The sequence below is a fragment of the Balaenoptera musculus genome, chromosome 16 (assembly GCF_009873245.2).
Source record: "Balaenoptera musculus isolate JJ_BM4_2016_0621 chromosome 16, mBalMus1.pri.v3, whole genome shotgun sequence".
NCBI classification, from domain to species: Eukaryota; Metazoa; Chordata; class Mammalia; order Artiodactyla; family Balaenopteridae; genus Balaenoptera; species Balaenoptera musculus.
In genome coordinates, this window is record NC_045800.1 from 59,906,179 (window position 1) to 59,930,004 (window position 23,826).

Below are 23,826 nucleotides of genomic sequence, written 5' to 3' on the forward strand. Positions count from 1 at the left end.
GGACAAAGGGATCAATGAGTGGAAAACAAACAAAGACAGAGAGGAGATCTGAGATCAAGCACCAATTCTGCCATAAGCTGGCTGGGTGAATCTGGCAGGTGTTGTCAGAGACACAAAGAAGAGGACTGACTACATTTGGGGATTCATTTATTCACTCACTCCCTCAACAAACCTTTTGTGGGCTGGCCTCCTACGTGCGTGGCACTGTGCTTGTGGTTTGGAGTTTGGCAGTGAACAAGTCCTAGTCCCCGTGATGGTGTTGCCAGGGTTCCCTTTACTACTTTTTTTTTGCCTCGCTGCACGGCTTGTGGGATCTTAGTTCCTCGACCAGGGATTGAACCCGGGCCCTTGGCAGTGAGAGCGTGGAGTCCTAACCACTGGACCGCCAGGGTATTCCCAGGGTTCCCTCTACTCTTGATGGCTAGGTTTTCTCATACTAATTATTGGAGTGGAATTTGCCCAGTAGTGGGTTTCAAAATGACTTGCTGAAAATGCCGGTCAATGTTAGAAATCTAAACAGACAAAAGATTTGTTAAAAGAAAAATCCACCTGCATGCCAAAACTTGAAAAATTCTCAGCTATGTAAGGCAAAACGGTTGCTGCAGACCGTATGTTTCATATTTACAATGTTTTCATTGAAGCAATGAATACAAACTATTCTATAAGAGCTATTTATTTGCTCTTATTTATGACAAGCTTAGTTTAAAAAAAGATACATAAATAAATCGTTAGCTGCACTGCCTCATGCAACTTATTTCAATGTATTCAGTAACAGTCACCCTTTGAATAAATCACTGAGAGCTCAATTTTCAACCTTGATGTTATCTTTAGCATATTAAAATATAGTGTACTTCAGCCCAATGTAATAAAGCAGTCATGACAAAGGCTTCTAGTGCAACATATTATAATGAGAAAATAAGGAAAAATAGCCATTTTCCTTATTATATTATAAACTAGGAGCCTATTAAAATACATGTCATCATTATACTTGATTACACAGGTCAAAACATGTCTTCTAAAACCCAGCAGAAGTCTGAGGATACAGCTGCTGGTTCTATCTTCCAACAAGTGTCATGGTGGAGGTGGGGAAGCAGTTATTTTCTCAGAAAAGGCCATAAAGGACTCGAGCACCATTTCAAAAGCATAACTTATTATTCTTTAATGGTTGCCTTGCCTGTGCTCACCCGGGGAGGACAGCTGCTGGGAAAGCTCTGCAGAGAGAAGCCTTCTTGACAGTTTCCAAGGACTAAAGTTGGAATTCTCCTTCCAAAATAAATGCATGAAGAAATGAATTATCTGATAGAAGTAAGGAAAAGATAAGTGTCTCTTCGACCAACTGTGTGTAAATATGAATTCTGTCACAGCTCTCATTTCTCTGCCCAAGGTTTATAGTAAATTAACGACAGCCTCCTTTCTGATGCAACTTATATGACCCTAAGATAGAGGCTGCCCTTGAACAAAAATACCGGACCTCAAAAGAAGGCAGGGCGTACCCGACATCATTTGGAAGTAAGCAAACCACACCTGATTAATTATGTCCTAATAATATAAAATTCTTCTTCCTAAGAATCATATGTGAGAAGAGAAAGTACATTAAGAAAGCTCTTCCAGAGGTAATTCATTTAACATTTATTCAATAAATAATAAGGACCTACTCAGTGCCAGGCTCTTCCAGGAGGTGAGATTACAGCTGAGAACAAAGACTCTACCTCCATCATGGGTAATAAACCATGAATATATAAGACATATGCAACTTTCTAAATGATTTTGCACTTAGCCTAGAACATGTTTTTTATGGTCAGTGCCATTGAAAAAAGAGAAAACTATTAAATAAAAATTGCATAAGTAGGTAAATACCACATGTCAAATATACAGCTCCTTCATTCAGTTTGCTTAACTCCTCACAGGGGGTCAGAGTGTTTCAGTCATAGATCATGTACCTAAGACACACTGTCGTGGTCTCTCAGAACACATCTTTGATGCTTGGCTTATGGGGCTCACAAATGGGGGAAAGTGAAATATTATGCTGCAGCCTACCCAACAGAGAGTTTATGCCCCTAGGGAGTGCTGCATGGCCTCTACCCGACCAGGGAGAAGACAGAATTCATATGCCTGCCAGGTAAAAGGATAAGTCTGCTCAGGGTGAGGTGACTGGCACCAGAGCTATGAAGTTAGCACCATCTCTGGCTACCTGGACTGGTTCCTGGGTCACTTGTTGGAAAGTGTAGCCCTAAGTCAACCACAATGGTGCAGAGATGCCCAGAGACCCTCGCTAGAGCATCGTGTGTCTCACGAGGGCCTGTCTGGCTAGGACCCAGCTCCTGCGGGCTCGCCCTGATGTTGTACTCAACTTGCCCTCTGAGAGAAGCTAGTGACTCCTGTCCAGTCTTGGTTCTTTAGAATTTACTAACAGGTAAAATGTGGTACACTGGAACCCAACCAACCAAATTTCTAAATTAAAACTCCTACTTTCTATAGGAGATAGGCCAGTCAGGATCAAAAAGCCGTTCCAAAAAAAGCAATTTTCAGGTAGGATGAAATCACTCTAAATCTTTGCTTAATAGTATTCTTAAGTTTTATTTAAATTGTGTTTTGAAAAAAAAGTTTGTAAGTGGTAGCTCTTTTAAAGTAATCTACTGAAGGCTGTTAAAACCGGAAGTTGCTAGCTGATAACCTGAGATACTGTGAAATGTATTCCTCTATTTAGATATATAATATCTATTTAGATATATCTATTTAGATATATAATATCTATCTATTATAGATATCTATAATATATCTATTATAGATATATATATCTATAATATATCTATTATAGATATATCTATTATAGATATCTATAATATCTATCTATAATATCTATTTAGATATATAATATAACATTTAAGCTAGTCTAAGATACAGGGGAAGAAGTTTTCTCTTTGAGAGAGTTAACATGATTAGCCTCTCAACATCACACCCTTCTAGGCAGAGATGCAGGATGTGACTTTCTTTCTAATTCGGCTTGATGGACCTAGAAGGGCAGAGAAGTAGGGACAGCAGGAAAGCAGAGAGAAGATGCTTTCTCATCTAAGTGGTGCTTCCTCAAGAAATCAACCAGGAGTTATAAGGAGGCTAAATGAAAGACAAGCGTAGGTCTGGACTCTCTGAAGTACCTAACGAAGAGATCTCTGTCATTAGAACCAGACCTGCGAAAGAATGAGGGCGTGGAAAATTAACCCATTAATTGTCAGTGAGAGTGAAACTAGATATTAAATTGTACACAGAAGCATCCTTCCATAAAAGTTTATTGTATTTCTTATTTTCCTTAAGTCCAGGTGTGTCTGTGTGTGTGTGTGTGTGTGTGTGGCCACGCACACACACCATTCTTAAGAAATCGGGGGGGCTTCCCTGGTGGCACAGTGGTTGAGAATCTGCCTGCCAGTGCAGGGGACACGGGTTCGAGCCCTGGTCTGGGAAGATCCCACATGCCGCGGAGCAACTAGGCCCGTGAGCCACAATTGCTGAGCCTGCGCGTCTGGAGCCTGTGCTCCACAACAAGAGAGGCCGCGATAATGAGAGGCCCGCACACCGCGATGAAGAGTGGCCCCCGCTTGCCACAACTAGAGAAAGCCCTCGCACAGAAACGAACACCCAACACAGCCATAAATAAATAAATAAAAATTAAACTTAAAAAAAAAAAAGAAAAAGAAATCGAAACAAGTACAAGGACACTGCTAACCACACTTGCGACGTGACCAAGTTCATAACTTGTAGGCACAAAACTGGGTCATCTGCAGCCGTCTTCTAGCAGCACACACCAATGACAGACTCAGTTTGTAAACAGTATACATTCCCTATGAAAGCTAAAGTGAAACCTCTCAACATGTAAGATCATAGAAAAGAACAGCAAAGGGGATTTCCTGAAATGAGTGCCTAACTCATTCCACCACTCCTAATTCCTCTAGAGTGAGTTCTGTGCCATTAAGTGCAACCCCGACACATCGTACAGTATTTTAATATTGAATAAAGAAAGCCAAGAACTGAAGCTGCTTACAAACTTTTATGATTAGCCTACAAATAAACAGACAGTCGTTTTTAAAATGACTGAAGGTACAGCTAACTGACAATTTATGTAATTGACAAACGTCATCTGTATACCAGTCTCAAGAAAACTATAGATTTACGTTTGTAGACTCTTGGACCCAACTGTCATCTACCCTTTATAGCTCCCCTAAGAGTAAGTCAAGTCTGAAACAAAGAAGAAAAAGTTAATACAAGATTTAGAATTCTTATGATTCAAGTTAGTATGTTTGATTATTTTAAATTAGGAAAGAGTATTGGATTTCATCAAATGCCTTTTCTCAGCTTGTACTAAACAACCCATCTGGTTATCACTTTTTGTTTTCTCTTTGATTTTATCCATCAGTGCTCCCCTCTCTTCTTTCCGGCAATGCTCCAGTCTCTCTAGCTTAAAAACAAAAACAACCTACAGTCCTTGACAGTCGAGCTTTTTGAATCTGCTTCTTTAAATTCCACTTATACACAGTCCTCCAAAGTATACTTTTTACACCTTATCTTAACCTTCTTCTCTGGGGCACTGAACAGTGGCTGGGGAGTGACCTGAGACAAGTTTCTTAGTGTCTCTGTGACCCGCAAAGAGAGATGATAACAGTAACCAACCTCCTAGGGTCTTTGCAAGGATTAAGCGAGTTAATGTGTGTGATTCGGGTGACAGTGCCTGACACATAGTAAGTGCTCTAGAAATGTCAACTATGATTATGAGTACCATTGTTGTTGAAATACTGACCTCTTTTGGCTTCCCTGACACCATTTTCTCTTGATCCTCCTCCTACTTTTGGACCCTTTACAATTTTCTTGATGACTTCATCCTCTATTAGCCCCTGGAATGTTGGAACTCCAAGAACGCCATCCTCAGCCCTGTTTCCCTACACTCTCCCTGGGTTGTCCTCATTCACACCTATGGTTTCAACCACTATGGCACGCCCACGATTCCCTGTAGGCTCCCCCTACTGCATACCCTTACTGAACTCTGAACTCCATGGGAAGCTGCACACGGATGCCTAAAATCACAGCAAAGGCAACATGGCCAAAGCTGCACTCACCACCTTTCCAAGCTCAGTTCATTCACTTATTCAACTAGTATTTACTGAGCACCACTAGGTGCCTGGCAGAGTTCTACCTGCTGCAGAACGAACAGGAAAACACCTGCCTCATTTCCACACATCCTCATTGCCACTGCCCTACATCAGCCTTCCCTGACTCTTGCTTCTTAAATTAATTTGCTTTTTAGTTACAACAAAAGGTATAAGAAAATTAAAATTGCCTGTAATTCTAATTCTACAGATAATCTGGAAGTGTATTTCCTTTCTTTCTGTCCATATACTATTTACATAATTGAGAACATATTATATATACAATTTTGAAAGCCACTTATTTATCATAAGTATTTTATTTTATTAAAACTTCTTCAAAACATAATTCTCAATGGCTAATAATATTCCATTATATGAATGTACCGTAATTTTCTCAGGGGAATGGTTCTCTCTTACCTTTGAATACTGAGGTTATTCTGTTTTTGTTTTTTTTTCCATTGTCAGTAGTTTCCTCACCCGTACAATGAGGTTAAAAGCACACATCTCAACAGCTGATGTGAGGACAGAATGAGTCAGGGCTCCTAGGACAGTGACTGGCACATATAGACACTCAGTAAATGTCAGCAATGTTGCTGTCCCCAGTGATTTTCCTTTTCTGCACATTCTGTGTTCATGTCCTCTGCTCATTTTTCCATTAGGGTTTATGTTTTAACACTATCAAACCTTTACTTTTATATATTTTTTAAATACTACAGATATCAAAACTTTGCCTGGTATATTTGTTGCAAACATCTTTCCCGTTATGTTTACTTTTAAATATTAATACTTTTTCCTACATAGAAGTTTTACACTTTTATACAGTGAAGTTTATGTATTTTTTGTGTGACTTCTTTCATTCTTTTAATGCTTAGGATGTCCTTGACCATCTAAAGATCAGATAAATAATTAGATATCCTTTCTTCTATTGTTTTTCTTTTTTAAAAAATTATTTATTTATTTATTTAGTTAGTTAGTTAGTTAGTTTTAAAATTTTTTGGCTGCGAGGCATGTGGGATCACAGTTCCCCGACCAGGGATCGAACCTGCACCTCCTGCATTGGAAGCACAGAGTCTTAACTGCTGGACCGCCAGGGAAGTCCCCTCTTCTTCTTTTTTAATGTCTTTATTTTTTATTTTTGTTAATCCCTAAGTCTTTAATCTACTTGGAGTTTCTTTTGTTGTTATCCAAACATCTAACATGTTTCCTTACATGGCCACGCTTTTGAATATGCTGTTTCCCTCAGCCTGGAATGTTTTCACTTTAACTTCCCATGCCATGAGCTCTCAATATCTACTGTAGAAATGTACTGCACAGCAACTGATGGCTTGTCATTGAACTTGACCACCCGGCAAGAGCTATGTCTTCTTCATTTTTGTTGCTGGTATATAGCAGAGTGTAGACTAAGGTGCCCCAATCAACAAATGTTAAATGAAGAGGTAAGAAATGAATCTTCTCATCCATTATCTCCATTATCCAGTTTAGAATCTGATAAATGCATTTACACAAACACACAAGTAAGTGCTGATGCCAGCCTCTTTCACCATGACCTGGCACAATGTCCTGCAACCTACTGCTGAATCAGCTGCTTTCCCTGGGTCTCTCCCAGGTCAGTCAAGGAGCATGGGTTTTGTATCCTGCTCCCCAGGCAGGGTTTTGGCTCTGCAGACTTGAGTAAAAGCTTGTTATCTGCTGGGCAATGGCCCAGCCAAGCAGAGTCCTAAAAAACTGAAAGTATATATAACAGACTCTCACCGCTCTGTAAGAATGTATCAGTCAAAATCTGCCCAAGCTACTTACTATAGCACTTTTAAAATTGTGACATATTGGAAACAACCTATATGTCTATACCTAGGAGACTAGGTGAATAAAGTATATTCATCCACATACATACATCCACACATTGGAGAACTATGCAGCTGTAGAAGAAAATAAGAAGATCTCTATGAAGTAGCATGGAGTGATTTCCAGAATATATTCTTAAGCGGAAAAAAGCAAAACATAAAAGACTATCTATAGTATGCTACCTTTTGTGTAAGAAAGGAGGAGAAATTAGAAGACACACATCTATTTTCTCATTTGTACAAAAAGAAACACAGGAAGGATAAACTAGATACTAATAAGATTGGCGACCTGCAGGAAAGGGTCAGGAATGGGACTGGGGGAGGGAGTGGAGGAGGGGAGTGACACTTGTCTGAGTATACCTTTTAATATAGTTTCAACTTTGAAAATCATGTTAATGTTTTATAGTCTTAAAAAAAAAAAACACAAGGATAGAGAAAAACTAAAGTGGATAACAAACAGAAACAAATAAGCCTAACTGTATTTCAAATGAATAATATAACCTCCCTGAAGGGGGAATAATTTAAAAGAACTAACCTAACTAACATTTGGAAACAGTACTTTAACTAAAAATACACTCAGGGTAAAGTCAAAAAGAGCTACATACAAAAACTGACCTCTAGTTAGGAGGTTTGTTTTACACAGTGGTATGAGCTCGCAATTCTAAAACTACTTAATGTGTATTCTAGGACTGAGTACATAAATAAATATACTGTGGGTAATGGAAGTCAGGTTTCTCACTATCGGAGAAGAGAGTTACAAACGCAGAAACGTGGAAGGATAGACTACAACCTTGCAGTGGTGTTGATCTGGAATGCAAAGGAAGTGGCTGAAGGATCAGACATGTCAGAAGGGCACAGGAGCCAGCTTGAAGCAGTTCCCACTGAATAAATCTGGGGCAATTTGAACATTAAAATACATAATGGCAGCAACAGGTTATAATCCAAAGAATAAAATAAAAATCCATGAGTAGTCCATAATTATATAAATTAAAGACTAATGAAATAAATGAAGTAATTATTTAACTAAAAAATTAATAAAGGAAGCTCTTCCCTACAGCCAAATGTCAACAAATAAGTAGAATATACAATGGGATTTTAAAAATCACCATTTGGTAGTTACCAAAGTAATAACTATTTTAGCTAAGAATCATAAATAAATGCTAAAAGTAGTAGGTGAAAATTGGATGAGAAACAGGATATTTACACAATCCCAAAGTATCTTCTTACCAGATAGTTACTGATTACAAAGGGAAAAATGTTATTTTACAATGAAGAAACCTGAAAGGCACCACCTTAAGCCAGTGATGGGACAAATAAATGATCATGTAATCCTGATAAGAGGCACTGAGGAGGACCCAGCAGCACTTCTGTGATATTCCTGCCAAAAAATCGAGAACTTGAATATGACCATGAGAAAACATCAGACAAGCCCAAATTGAGGGACATTGTACAAAATAAATGGCCTGTACACTTCAAAAATGTCAAGGTAACAACAAAACAAAACAAAAAAATGACTAAGGTATTATTCCAGATTACTCAAGAGACATAACTCAACATGAGATCTTGTACAGGGGAAAAAACATTTTTCCCCCCCTGGAAAAGGGCATTAGTTGAAAACTGGCAAAATTTGAAATTTGAACAAGGTAGAGAGATTAGATAATAGTGCTGAATCAACATTAACTTCTTGGTTTTGATAATTTGTGGTTACATGTGAAAGCATCTTTGTTTTTAGAAAAACACTCTGAAATAGTAAGGGTAAAGGTGCTACAGGTCTGCAATTTACTCTCAAATGATTCCGAAAAAGAAATACATCTTAATATGATAGAGGGGGATGGGGAGGGAGTGGGAGGGAAATAAAAGCAAAAAGCAGATGTGATTAAATGTCAATATCTGGGGAACTGGGGTAGAGAGTATATGGGAATTCTTGGTGCCATTTTTATAACTTTTCTCTAAGTCTGAAATTATTTCAAAATTAAAAGAAAAATAGTAATCTGGATAAGGCATTGCTGGGCAGCTCTGGCAGCAGGGGCAGGGCATGGCCTGGCAGGGAACACGCGGCTGCCCCAGGATCCAGCAACACCCTGGGAGGAAAAGCAGCTACTTGCCTTGTCCTGGGAGGCTCAGAAGCAGGAATCACAAAAGTTTCGTGGGGCGGGGGCTTCTCTGATGCATGGTGGGGATGGAGAATGGTGTGTGTGTGTGTGTGTGTGTGTGTGTGTGTGTAGACAGAGATGGGGAGGCTCGGAAGCAGGAATCACAAAAGTTTCGTGGGGCGGGGGCTTCTCTGAACTTTTGAGATGCATGGTGGGGATGGAGAATGGTGTGTGTGTGTGTGTGTGTGTGTGTGTGTGTGTGTGTAGACAGAGATGGGGGGGACTTTAAAATTTTCTGACTGAGGGAGAGAGGGAAGCTCAGAAACCAGGCATGGTGGGGATGGAGAATGGGGTGTGTGTGTGTGTGTGTGTGTGTGTGTGTGTGTGTGTGTGTGTGTGTGTGTGTGTGTGTGTGTGTGTGTGTGTGTGTGTGTGTGTGTGTGTGTGTGTGTGTGTGTGTGTGTGTGTAGACAGAGATGGGGAGGACTTTAAAATTTTCTGACTGAGGGAGAGAGGGAAGCTCAGAAACCAGGAGAGAGAATGGTGTGTGTGTGTGTGTGTGTGTGTGTGTGTGTGTGTGTGTGTGTGTGTGTGTGTGTGTGTGTGTGTGTGTGTGTGTAGACAGAGATGGGGAGGACTTTAAAATTTTCTGACTGAGGGAGAGAGGGAAGCTCAGAAATCAGGAGAGAAAAAGAGATGTAGTATCAGCTTCAACCCATGACAAGTCACTCCTTCCTCTAGCCACTTAAGTTTTGGGCAGAGTTACAAAACCCATGAGTTGGTTTATGAGCAGATTGGGAGTTGGTGCCCTTTAGTCACTCCGGCAAAGCTCTGCAGATGACCTCCTGGGAAGCCCTGCTCAGACACATCCCAGACAAGCTGTCCTAGGAAGAGACAGACAACAACATTATTCCAAGGACAGCATTTGGTCCTGGGATGACCGTTCCACCTCTTGACTGTCCTGGAGAACAGTGTTCAAAGCTTTGGATTCACAGTTCTTTACATACACACAACACATCATTTTTCACTCATGTCTATGATCCAGTGTGCCAATGGGCAGCTGGGCAGAGAACAGCTTTCCTTCTGCTGTTATCTTGTTTTGGCTTCCTGAACCAGCAGTGATTATAGACAAAATAAAGATTTCCTGCCTTACAACTTTCTTTGAATTACTGAAAATACCTCCCCGACCAAAAGACCCTCAGGCTCACGTACAAACAGAAATAAAATAAATCTAACTGTTAAAAGGTTCCTTTAAAAAACAGAGCAGATTTTAGAAAACCTGTAACCCCAGTTATCTGTTTTTCCCTGAGTTCTGAAATGTAAGGTTGACAAGGATTATGCGAGGTCATGGGGTTTATCTCCTACTTCTGCAAAAGACTGGATCTAATCATCATAGAAAGATATTTATCTACTATTTTAAGTAACTCCAAAGAAGGAGATGCTATCAATTTTTTCAGCAGCCTACTCTATCTTCTTTAAAACCTGTGTAGCCAAGGAATTATTTTTTCGCTTTAAATTGAATTTCTGTTGGGTTTATACCAGTCCCCATTTTCTTTGAGTGCTATAAAATTCTTCCCCTGGTCTTCTCTTCTCTGAAGAAATAGCACCAATTCCCTTTCAACTTTATTCAAATCATTCATCATACTCCTTAACCCACTCCAGTGCAGGGTGATACCAAGGGTATATGAAAGAGAAAATCTAAAATGACACCTGCAGCACTGCATTGCCTGGATGCACCCTAATGGAAGGCATTTATCATGATGGCCCTGAGCCATCCAGATAGGTTCCACTGTGTTCCCTAGTTCATGTTTTAAAAAAACAGAGTAGACTCTAATACAGTTTTCACTAAAATGGCTAACATAAAGATTTAGCATTTGAAGGGAATGTCTTTGTTCCTGGGTTGTTATTTTATGCATAAGGCCTCAGTACCAGATCACACTGTACAAGTAAGAGGCTACTGTATTTAGAGACTTGCATTTTTACCCGGTAAGTACCAGTCCCTTTTAAATTTTAGGTGGAAAGTTATCGTGGGCAGTGACCATATCGCTTGGGAGATTCAATACAACTTAACAAAAATACATCTAATGCAGATTATTGAGTGCACTGTCCACCTGAATACAAAAAAGGTATCCAAGGAGTTTACAGTAAGTTGGAAGTATGACACTTAGATCAAATAATTACCACAAAAGAATGAATTGAGTCTAAGTGCTACACTGCAGAGATATGGAGCAAAGAAGAGAACGGGATGAAACTCCAGGAGGTGGGATCAAAAAGAAGAGGCTCCTGAGCTAGCTTAACAATGGGTAGGATTTTGAACAGACAGAGGCTGGAGAAGGAAGAAGTGGTCATTTCAGGAAGGGACTGCACAAAGAATGGAAGTATGGGAACCTGCTCAGAATATTTGAGCAAATGGAGATTAATATATGAAATAATACATGAAAAAGCCTAAAACATAGGCTGGAACTAGCTGTTGGAAGATCTTGAATATTGAGCTAAGAAGTCTGCCTTACTCTGTAAGCATGCAGATACTATCCAAAGTTTAAGGCTCGAATGGCTGCTATGCATACCAGAAATTACAGTATTTAGGAACAACTTGTGAACAGTGGCCCCAAAAAACTCCAAAACAACACAATTGGATTTGCCCTTAGAACTCATTACAACTAGGACTGTAAAATAAAAATGGTAAACTTCTGGTAAGATGGCCCTCCATGGGATAACTAGATCAAGAAAGAAGAGTAAGACTAGGGTAACAAATTAAATAACTAGAAATGTCATCTGAAAATGTAAAAATAATCAATAAAGATACTTCAAAAAAGAATATCCTTCAATGTCAATAAATTATACAAATCCGTCCAAAGCTGCTATACGGTTATATCTTACACCCAAACTTTAACATTTCAACATCTAATAATATAGATTTAGACTCAACATGTTGCTTCATGGTTTTTCTTGAGGACATTTACATTTTGCTTTTGCATCTGATGTACCTTATGAAGATTACATGATCTGCTATATTTTCCTTCTTTCAGTTTAAAATCTGGTTATGAAGAAGCACACAGTTCCTAGCGACAGATTTTTACAAGTGATTATTATCATGGGATACCCCACCTTCGTGTTATCTGGATACTTTGAATCCATTCTCCAAATGCAGCCTTAATACTACATTAACACATCCAGTATAATATAAACAAGGAGAAAAAAACTACCAGTTTTTAAAAAACATTATCCTATGCGTACTTTAAAATAGTATTCCGATTTTTACTGAGGAGACTCAGAAGATACAAATGTGTATAAAAAATATTTCTTGGGCAACCTCTAGATACGAACATTGTAATAATTTCTGTAATAGAAAAGGAAATTAACAAAACAAGATATTTATTTCTACCAGACAGCCTAGAAGGATAGGCTACCTAAAGAATTGTTTTTCTGAAGATAAAGATCCCTTTCCTGCTCTGTACTGCACAAGATTATAGGCAAAATTTTAGAAAGCTGAAAATCCTTTTAAATAACAATTCCTTTGGCTTTAATCACAAATAATTGCCGCTTTTGGTGCTAATGAGCATGAGCCCCACAGAATGGAATGTAATTCTGCCGGTTCATTCAGGGTAATGGCTTTGCGAGCTGGTGACACTGCCGAGAAATCGAGTCTCAATTTCCTAGAGTACAATAGTGAGCAGCAGTACATTTTTCACTTGAGGAAGATTTTCTAACCTATGTAAATATAAGTAGAAAACCCGTTATCTATCGATAAAAACAACAAAGTAGGTTAAATAAAGTTTTATGTGCTACTCTCCTTTAACAGCCATCAGCTCCCTGGATCATGAAAGTAAATAAAGTACTTCACTTACTGAAATCAATGAGAAACCGTCCAAATCCTTGCCTTTGGTGCTGGGGCATGATCATTATGCAGGAGACGTTATACTTCTGCTGGCAAAGCTTTTCCTGAGGGAAAGAGAGACAGAACAAGTATGTCAGAGCGCTGCTGAAGTGGGCAATTCCCTGCACCTGCCATCGTCCTTGTACCACGGTCCACTAAGGTGAGCCAATGTGTTAGGTCAGGATCAAGCAGAATAATCCTACCGTCTTAATCAATCAAACTATCAGCTAACAACAAACTACCCACTCCAGGCATGCCTCTCAATTACATCTTTATTCTTGAATGTCAGTACCATGAAATACGAATAAAAAATCCAAGGAAATGTGAGTCAAACGAAACAGAACACAGACAGTATGGAAGAAATGTTTTCCGTGCTCAAACAACCTGGGAGATGGGGAGGAAAAAAAAAAAAAAACCATCCAGAGAGTCACCCAGCGGGGTCAGTTAGGAATACTTTGCGAAAGGCCCCAGTGAAACTAAAATACTGTATGTGTGGGTAGACTTGCACAAATACATTTCTCCTATGAGTAAACAGTCAAAGTAAAAAGCTGGAGAAATAATTAATCTGCATTTCAAAGTAGGACAACAAAACAAAAAAGACAACAGCAACAAGAAATCCCCAAGCCTCCAAACCAAAGTGGAGGCCAAAATATTACCAACAGTCTGAAACCAGGAGGAAGACTGGAAAGAATATGGTGGGAAATGGTTCTTATAGTTCAGGAAAAATTTGCAATTTTCATGGGATATGGCATCAGAGCAGCAATATTTTCTTCAGGGTACACAGAAGCCGCCAAAACCTACACAGAGGAGATCTGGAAAAGGCTTTTGAGGTTGTGAATGCTCTGGCCAAATATAAACCACAAATTAGATTGACCACAAATGGTACTAACCACACCAAAGAATTACTTAGGAACACTCAGATCTTTAATGAACCTATTTGAAAGATCACAGGAAATGGTTGTAGAAAAAACCCTACAGGGAAGAATTAAAGATTCCTTTGTGAAAAAGATGAGCTCCCGACTTTTGCACATTTGTAGCTGTCTGTGGAGTCTCCAAGAAATGAGGAGGAAGAAATGATGTGTGTCAATTTTCCTAAGAAACTGGATTGTCCATCACTGGCTGTGTACATCTGTGGCAAAGATTCAAATAATTAGTCTACTTTGCAAAGTCAGACAAATGGGTCACAAATCTAAAAAGAGATGTACTCTGGGTTTAAGGATTCATCCTTGATGCCAGTCTTTTCTTTGTCCCAAACTATTCTTACCTGTATAAGATTTTTGGAAATCCCACCCAAGAGTTGTCCTTCCCCCACCAGCCCCTGCCCCCTGCCCTTTAACACATTACTACAGCTAAACTCTAATCTATGGATAAAATAACTCCTCCTTCTTTCCTTCCTGTTTTGTGTCATCTATTATGTGCTTGGAAAGTCACATGCATGTAATGGTTTACACTGAACTTTTCTAGGTCATCTTGGCCATTCTCTGGCTATAACATCTAGAATTTGGTTTAAGTATAACCCCAAAGGGCCATAGTCCTTCACACTCCAATTGATATGTTAGAATATGGTTTAATTTGCATCTAGTCTTTTAACATGGCTGTCTTTTTAGATTAATTTTTGTTTTACTGCACTGCCAAAGAATATAATAGTATTCCGGGTATAGTAAGAAATGACAGTAGTTGCTGCCATACGATAAAAGAAACTGTGACAAAATGTAAAAACTTTAGCTTGTTCTAAGTAAAATGTTGGGCTCCCTGGGAGGAAGAGAGGCAGAGATTCGAACCCCAAGAGTTACCATGAACTGAGACCCAGAGGCCAACTTGAAACAAGGCAGGACAAGGGCAGCAGGCACCATTGAGCATCTGTTTTTAAACTCAGATACATTTAAAGAAACACCATTTTCGCACAGGAAGGACAGTTATGACCACTATTCTTTTCAACTCTTTGGAGAAAAGGATGTTTACACATGTATACAGAACGTAAAATGTTTTGTAAGTTATATAAATAGATTTCCTAGTTATTGTTTCACCTTGTGTTAATTCTCTATCATCTTTTGAATCCATAACCTATAAAGTTGACTTTTTTCTTTTTCGTTTTAGAGCTTTACCAAATATGTGGATTAAGGCGTTGAGGCTGTTTCCCATGAGTGCTGTCACTTACTCCTATTTTTGTTTATGGTCTCTGGATTGATTCTTAAATTTAGAAAAACTTCCATATGCAAAGGGCCTTCATATATATTCTATCTTTTGATCTTCCATGAAAATGACACTTCCATTAGGCATTCCATTTACATTATGCAACAGTAGAGTCAGTGAAATTCACTTATCACCTAATATGCACACATACATCATAAAAAATATAAGATACAGGGTTTGGATCATTTACCTTCTGCCTGGAAGTCTTATAATTACCATCCTGGCATATTAAACTATTTCCTAAGTACCTAAGAAAAGTTAAGCTCATTACCTGGTAAATATCTCCAAACTCAGATTTCCATTATTGCATATGAGTTATTGTTTCTCAGAAGCCTTTGAACAGAAGAATGTGAGAGAATTGCTCTGAACCAGTGAAAAAGACAAACTACATCCACTCACTATGTCAAGGGCTCCCCTATATTAACAGCTGGAGATAACTTAGGCTTTCTAAAGGTGAGGCTGCTTTAGATCTTAAAACAATAGCACAGAGAATAAGAGACAAAAGAGTAAAACCAGCCATTATATTAGCTTAACTGTCCAAATGCCAACGTTCTAACTCACTGAGATACTGATGACCACAGAGGGAATGCAACGAGGAGAAATGAGAATTATCTTTTAAATGCTACGTTGCATTGAAACCTTCATGTTGACACCACTTGGGGGGAAAAGGGAAATAAGCTTAACATTTAGAAAATGAAAGATGCTAGGTGGTCTGCAAGGCAGCAATTATAACGTTAAGTGAATGCTGACAGTCGAGACAGCAAACAGTGCTGAGGCCCTTTACACACTTCCTAGGCACGATGCTTATTGTTTTTTGTTGTTGTTGTTGGTTTTAATGAGCTCTGAACAAGAATCTGAGCTTTTCAGAAACATGTGTCACTTATTCAAATTAGAGTCATAAAAAAGCCCTGTTTGAAGAATTGGGCTCTACCAAAAACATTTTGAAAAAGAAAATGAAGGTCATACTGGCTCTTGTTTTACCTTAGAGAAGTATCCAACCAGATGACAGCCCTTTTCATCATTTTTTGTAAGGACATAAAAAAGGAATGGCTCGACATCATAATACAACGTTTTGTGGTCCAGGAAGAGCTTGGCTAACAAGCAAAGGTTTTGGCAATAAATTTTGCTCATATTCCCATCAACCTAGCAAAGAGAAACAGACAACATTATTTAACATAAAAATACCACTCAATATAAAATTGTTTCTTTTATACGGTATTTTGGAAAGTATATAATTTTATTTCCAAGTCCCAAACTGAGCGATTAAAACACTCCATTAACCAAGTATAAAGTTCACCAGAAAATAGCTGTCATTTGGCAAATCAGAATTCCACCTTTTCTCTTAAATTGGGGTAAATTTTAGGTAGCTTAAATTTCTCTTTATACTACCTGAAGAAAGGCCATACTGCTAACAAAGAAGTAATTTTTATTTGCAATTTATTACGAGTAAAAAATGATTAGGCAGGTCCTCTCTGTTTGAACCAGGTAAACTGGAATTAAAGAAATGTAAAACGATCAAAATACTGCTCGAGGAAGTTAAACTTTATGTTGTTTTCAAAAGGGCTTCACATAAAAATAAAATAAATAAACTGTATTATCCTGATTCCTTAGAAGTGTGGATTAACAAAAGAGGCTTCCATTTTGGTTTTATTCCAAGCATCATTTTAAATATAATTAGAAAAGATAAAATTTCTGTGTTGGGAATACTTACAGAGAAAGTGAGATGAATTTCAACCTACAATAAGTACCATGATTACAGTCTACTTCTCTTCAAAATAAAAGAATCAAGCTGTGATACTGACGGTTACAGACAGGAGGCTAGGCACAAATGTCAATTTCATGGATCAAATGTAGTTAATTGTTGAAAACAGAAAGCACAGCAGATTCAAGAAGAATTTCCCTAGCACTTTTCTTAGGGGAAATGGATGTTTGCTAACCAGAGCTCTTTAACAATGAACTTGACCGTTCTCAAGTCTCCTGTGGACCATACAGGTTCTCATATTGCAAATTATTTTTAGACTTCATATAACTATTTCCCTTGGATAAGACCTAGGTCCCACACATGGCAACATAATCAAATATGGGCAAGGGGCACAGAGGATACAATTCTCTCTTTAATTAAAGGAAGTTTTTATGTATTTGGGAGGATGGTCCTTTTGGAAATGGTAGCGTATTACAAAAAGACGGAGATGTATGTATCCCTGAACCAGAAAAATAGAGAGATGACAATGCTGAAGCAAAATTCTTATCGGTTGTGAAAGGTCTAAAATGGCATGCTTTCAAGAGGGATAAAGAAAAGATAGGAAAGTAGCAATCTGTGATTATTATTCATTTATTTTATAAGTTACTTAGGACACTGCTAAGAGAAAACTTCCTACATGCTGTACTCTTAGTATTAACTCAGATTCTAGAATAGGGACCTTGGCACTTACCCAATCCAATTCCTTCAATACTTTTTATGCATAAATTTTACAGTTCTGCTTCTGATTTTTCCCCTTTCATCTCTGTATGGTCCCAAAGCACCTACCCTGAAATAGACCATTCTTATCAGGCTAACAAGACTGAGTCTCTCTTACCCCTGAGAAGACTCTCTCTGGATTTATGAGAGTTTCACCCCCTCAGGCAAGAGTTATGCTCATTTATTTAACAATTACTTAAAGCCAAAAATGTGTTTTGTCCTTTGAGAAACAATGAGACAATGATTTTCATTCTCTTTTGGTTAGAAGAAAGCTTCCAAGGCATCAAGGAAGGTGCCAAAAGTTAAGTGGAACTTGTGACATTCATTAATTAAGGTTCAACTGAGAGCAGCTCTGTTGTCGCAACCTGTTGGGGCTGGCCAGGTAGCATCCCAATAGTAACAACAGGAGGACAGCGACTTGCATTCGGCTTTCTCGTTAGCCCGGTGGGCCTCACTGGGGGTGACTTTTGTCCCCCAAGGGACATTGGCTATGTCTGGAGATGTTTTTCGTTGTTCTGACTGGGGGAGGCGTACTGCTACTGGCATCTAGTGGGCAGAGGCCAGGGATGCTGCTAAACGTCCTACAACGCATGGGATGCCCCCTACACCAAAGAATCATCCAGCCTGAAATGCCAACAGTCCCCTGGTTGAGAAACCCTGTGCCTCCCGTTTAGTAAGAACTAACATATTATCAAATCTTCCTAGCAACAATACCCTTCTTCCTTCAAGCTTGCCAAAAGAGCCTGATATAACCAGGAAGAGGAGCTTTAAAAAATCATAAGATACAGTTGGAGTTACATGAGTTCTCTGATGAGTCTTGGGGAAAAAAGTAATGGGCCCAAGACTGTCTGAGAGAGGAAGCCTGGTCCATGAGAGAAACCTATGTATGACCTTCCCCTACGTTAAATTTAATGCAAGACATTACAGACAAGAATTAAAGAGAAATGTGGGGCAGAATAATAAATTTCCAATCTGAACAACTCAGAAAAAGAGAATCCTAAAGTAAAATTGTATTTCAGAGAAAGAAGATATCATATCTGCTGTGCAAGGAAGGCTTGTTCTGAGCATCCAGGAATGAAAGCAATGTACCAAGATGGGTAACAGAGAAGAAAATAAGGCAGGGCAATGGAAGTGCTCAACCAGAGTGAGAGAATTAAGAAGGCCTGTGACTAGGCAATAACAGGAAAAGAAGGCATGGCCTCCTCAAGGTACAACTGACTCAGCTAAGCTGGATCCCTGAAACCGACAATAGAACATGATGAAACAATGAAATGATACAGCGGCAAAGACCTTCTGCTACTAAATCAATTCTGAAAACACAAAATGTCTTCAAGAACACACAATGACAGACACATGGCCACAAGGGGTTCCTGTGAACAGCAGAGTTCTCCAGGGGTGGCCATCTACCCAGATGGGGGTCGGGGGAGTCCCAACATCTGCTGGGGTCTCACCAAAAGGATTATCTACTCTGCCAAGAAATGGATGGAAACACAGGTGGTTGTGTATTGAGGAGATATGTACAGCTGCTCAATTCCCTGGAAGAGTGAGCACCTGCCAGACATTGGCTGGAGCTGCTGAACAAAGCTAATTTCTCCTGCCAAAGAAAGTAGAATTTACAAAGAGCTGAGGAGACCATAAATTCACTGGCGAATATATCTGGTGCAGACAGGGATTTGGGAGAAGACAAAAAAGTTAATGTGATGGAGTAGGAATTCATCATCAATCTCAACGGTTGCTTAATATGGTTAGAAAAACATTCCAAAACATGGAGATGTTTGAAAAAGCAGTCTGAATTTCAGTGCCAAAACCGAATATACTTTGTACCTTCTACGAACAAATCAGTACATAGTCAACAATTAGAAACACTAGGTTTCAAATGCTGAGTTTTTTATTTACACACGCTTACCTCAAATACTGAAAGGTCTTTCCTTCGGTAAATTTCATTTGCTGGAGGATGAAACCATCCACATTTCCTTGAGTGTCTTAACAAAATATTTTTACTTTTCATATATTTAAGACAGAATTCACACAGGTAAAGCTTTGGTAATCTGTTGAAATTTTAAAATCAAAGAATATAATCAGATTGATTATACTCCTGGGGAAAAATATTAAATATTGTTCTATTTTCTCTAAGCCATAAAAAGGCTGTATAATAGTATTTGAAAGAAGTAGTTTCAACAAAAGAAAAAGAAAAAAGAAAGCCAGTAGTAAAGAGAGCGTACAAACCTTATATTATTTTTCAATCTAATAATATTTGCTGCCTTTACTTTGCAAACAAATAATTTGTTTCCTTAGAAATGTCCTATAGAAAGAAAGGTTTTCAGACTTGGAACTATGACTCTAAAAACAATGGCGTCCTGTCATCCATGCATATTTTTTAAATTTCAGACTTAATGTCATAATTTCAACAGTACATGTAATCAGTGGTGTAACTATAACAATCTTCTACTCAGAGAGAAGTGAATTCATTATTTTTAAAATGATCTGTGTACTTATAAGGCAGAGAAGTCCCAGAATTTAGTTGTTTCCATTTCTTATGGATGAGGTAACTTTAAAGTTATCATCAGTTGTACATGGTCTAAAGGAGTAAATACAGTCAAGTCAAAAGACCTTATTTGTTCCTACCAATTCCACCAACTCTTTGAATAACATTAGACAAACAGCTTTCTCTCCTCTGCTGACTTTTTCTCCACCTTAAAAATTATACCATTTTTTACTTGTGCCCTATCATGCTTAAGTGGACATTGCTAATATTTACAAGAGAATGTTTAAAAGCACTTTCAACGTCTTTGGGGTATAAAAATGGGGAGCAGTGTTTTGGGAAGAATTAGATACAGACGCAGCACAGTAATCTCAAATCTTGGATTCATATGCAAAATTATTCAAAGCTCTTAGAACACATGACTTATGATTACCCATACAAATAAAAGCTCATAGGTGTTTTTCAAAAGTTGTTAAGGAACATACAGCTACGTGATATGAACTGGGAAGAGAAACCAAGACTCCTCTTAGTTTGTCACTTAACTTCTAGAACACCCTGCCCGTTTTCTCTGATGATTGGGCAGACACCCACCAGAAAGAGAAAAGGACGATATCTATTCTAGAAGAAAAGCAAATTTGTGATTACCAGAAACTTTGCAGCCTAAAGCATTTGAGGAGATACTAATAAACTGTGCCCTGACATACCTGAAGGAAGAAATCTGTTCACAAGATACCCATTTTTAGATACATTAGTTCAAGACAATTTCACAGCTAATCTTAGTTCAAGACAAAAGAAAATTCTAGTACCATTATTTTCTCTTCATTTTTAACAAGTTAGTCACAAATGGCTCTAAAAGTCAAGATTTGGGGAAGGGTCTCTTAAGGCTACCCATGCCCACCTACTTTCTCCCATTTTTCCTTCTTTTGCTATAACTTCTCTAAAAAAACTTGACAATAAAATGCCAGAAATCAGAGATAAAACTAACAGGCCTAATTAGGAAAATGAAAAAGGCAACTGAGAAGAAACTACCAAATATTTTACAACGGCTAATTTTTTTTTCTTGATTTGGTTTCTTACACAAACAATACTTCCCCAATTAACCAAAGAGAAAAAAAAGTTAAAAGGCAAAATTTACAACACCTGTGTAAGTAAGCAGTATAAGGTGTTTACATATAACAGTGAATACTATAAGAAGGTACTGGCGAAAGTAATAGTTTTGGAAGCACTTAGACTTGACTATCGGGACGTCCCTGGTGGCACATTGGTTAAGAATCCGCCTGCCAACACAGGGGACGTGGGTTCGATCCCTGGTCCGGGAAGATCCCACATGCCTCAGAGTGACTAAGCCCGAGAGCCACAACTACTGAGCCTACGTGCTGCAACTACTGAAGCCCACGCACCTAGAGCCCGTGCTCCGCAACAAGAGAAACCACCGCAATGAGGCGCCCGTGCACCGCAACGAAAAGTAGCCCCCCGCATGCCGCCACTACAGAAAGCCCACACGCAGAAAGGAAGAACCACTGCTGCCGAAAGAAAAAAAAGAACTGACTATTAAAATTTATGTCCTAAAAATCACCTAATTCCAGCTTTAGAATGTTCCTTCCTCACATATGAGACATTAAGGTTGTATACCTGCCAGGCTTATTCCATTACCTTGCATATTCCTGTGGGTAAGGCGAGGAGTACCAGGTTTGGACTTCATATTTCCCAAATTCTATTACAGAAGGATACCGGCCACAGTCTTCTACTCCACTTTCACACTCTATTTTCTGTCAGGCAGAAAGAAAACAAAATATGAGGATTTCTTCACTTACGTTTTGGTTCTTTCACCAGTGGATACGAAAATCTATCAAGACCAGAATACTGATCGTAATCGTGAATTTTCATGTTGTTGAAAAAAAACATTATAGGCCCTTGTGAAATAATAATCAACTTTGTATAAGATTCATATATAAATACCCTAAGAAACAGTATTACCAAGATAGGAAATGAATACCTGTTAATACATACAAATGTCTACTGTACTAAATATAACGATCTGCTACAATGTATTAAAACTGAGGAAATTAGAAGAAGATGTGGCTGTTACACACTGTCACACTGTTACAGTCCCCTGTTCCTCCACCAAGTAATATTTAACCCGACTGTAGATAAATAATCAATTGCGAAGTTTGCAGTTTGATTCCCATCTCCTTTTACTCCCATGCAGGAGGTTAAGAACTCTGCCGGCCTGATTCACTGTGGCATTCCCTGGGTCTAGTCCAGTGCCTGACACAGACAAGAAATGTTCTTGAATGAAAACGCCAGTGTTACCAGGTTGGAAAGAAAGGGCCTTAGTTTTAGCAGTAACTTTCAGGTAATTGCCTGCTGTTCATCACGTCTATATACGAATGCCAGATACGGTCCCCCAAAATGGTAATATTTAAGGACTTCAAATCTCAGTGATGGTGGGGTGGGGCGGGGGGGGCGGGGCGCGGGATTTAACATTTTATCTTAGCCAAAGGAAACACTACAAAGAATGCAGAATGAGGAATGGAAATATCCAATGGCCCCTCAAGTAGAAACAAGCACAAGTATTTAGCCCAAGTGGTTGCTACAAAAAATAAAGCTTAAGAGCCTATAGATAGCCCCCTACTCCCCATAAAAGGAAGTGAGGTGGGGGTGGGAATCTATCCATGAATGTGGTGCCCTGGTAACAGAATGTGGTCTATTGACAGAAGAATTCACAATTCATAATAAGTTTGTCTTTGAGAAGTCCCACAGCCTTTCCTTTCAATGTTTTGCTGACAATAAGCTATGTAGAGTTAATATTTTAAGGGGGATCATTTAAAGAAATTACTGGACAATGAAAATAAAAGTGATTACAACTGATCATGCAACACGATATTGCCTTTGCCAATGTCCAACAGTTAAAATCAGGAGACATTTTTCACATGGCTGGTCACCTGTGCTGGAAGAAACATCGGTCAATTTAAAAGTGATGTTCTTCTTTTTGTGAACGATTTAAAAGGGCTATTTTCTTAATTTGAGCAAAAATAATCAGAAATCTATTCCTTCACCCCTAGAAGCGTTTTTCAAAATCTGGCTCAATAACTGCTACTCTGGCCTATTCTGTGAGACCCACTGAGCCATTACCAACTTTTAAGAGTGGAGACAACTCTATATAAAGTCATTACTTTCGAATGTAGAGTCAACAAAAATGATGGTTAACAGTTAAAGAACCACAAAGGATTTTGAGGGGGATTCGTTACAAAATCAAGGCATTTAATTTCATAGTACTCATATATAAAGGTCACGTATTATCCTCATTACTAGAATGCAGTATCCTGGCCTTACCTCCCAAGACAGTTCCTGGGCCTGCTTAAAAACATCCAAATCCTCTTCAGTAACGGTATCCTTGTTTCCAATCACATTTATATCTGTACTTTCTTGTTTGATGCTTATTTTGATTTCTGTATCTGTCATTTAAAACCAGCAGAAAGTGTATTCACTGACTTGCATCATGAATAACCACCATATAATTATCAAAATGGCACCAAATTAGCAAAGTGGGCAAATATGGATTTTTTTTTTAAGCTTTATTAGCTTTTACGTCTAAGCACTGCTCACAGATCCAGCAGTACCTTTTCCCTGCTGTACTCAAATTGTTATTTGAATTATCGCTGTTGTCATCTTTTTATAGCTTCGACAAATAAATGACGGAAAGAGCGAGCAATACAAAGCAAAATCATAGTTTTCAACCAAGAT

At 38.6% G+C, this 23,826-nt stretch overlaps 1 protein-coding gene across 1 annotated transcript in view; it reads right to left on the minus strand.

The window, feature by feature from the left end:
* KAT6B (lysine acetyltransferase 6B) overlaps positions 1 to 23,826 on the minus strand; it is a 186,597-nt gene that overhangs the window by 25,363 nt on the left and 137,408 nt on the right. The window contains 4 exon segments of the mRNA XM_036828082.1: positions 12,918 to 13,011; positions 16,121 to 16,282; positions 19,504 to 19,645; positions 21,733 to 21,848. Of these exon segments, the coding sequence (XP_036683977.1) occupies positions 12,918 to 13,011; positions 16,121 to 16,282; positions 19,504 to 19,645; positions 21,733 to 21,848 (514 nt within the window).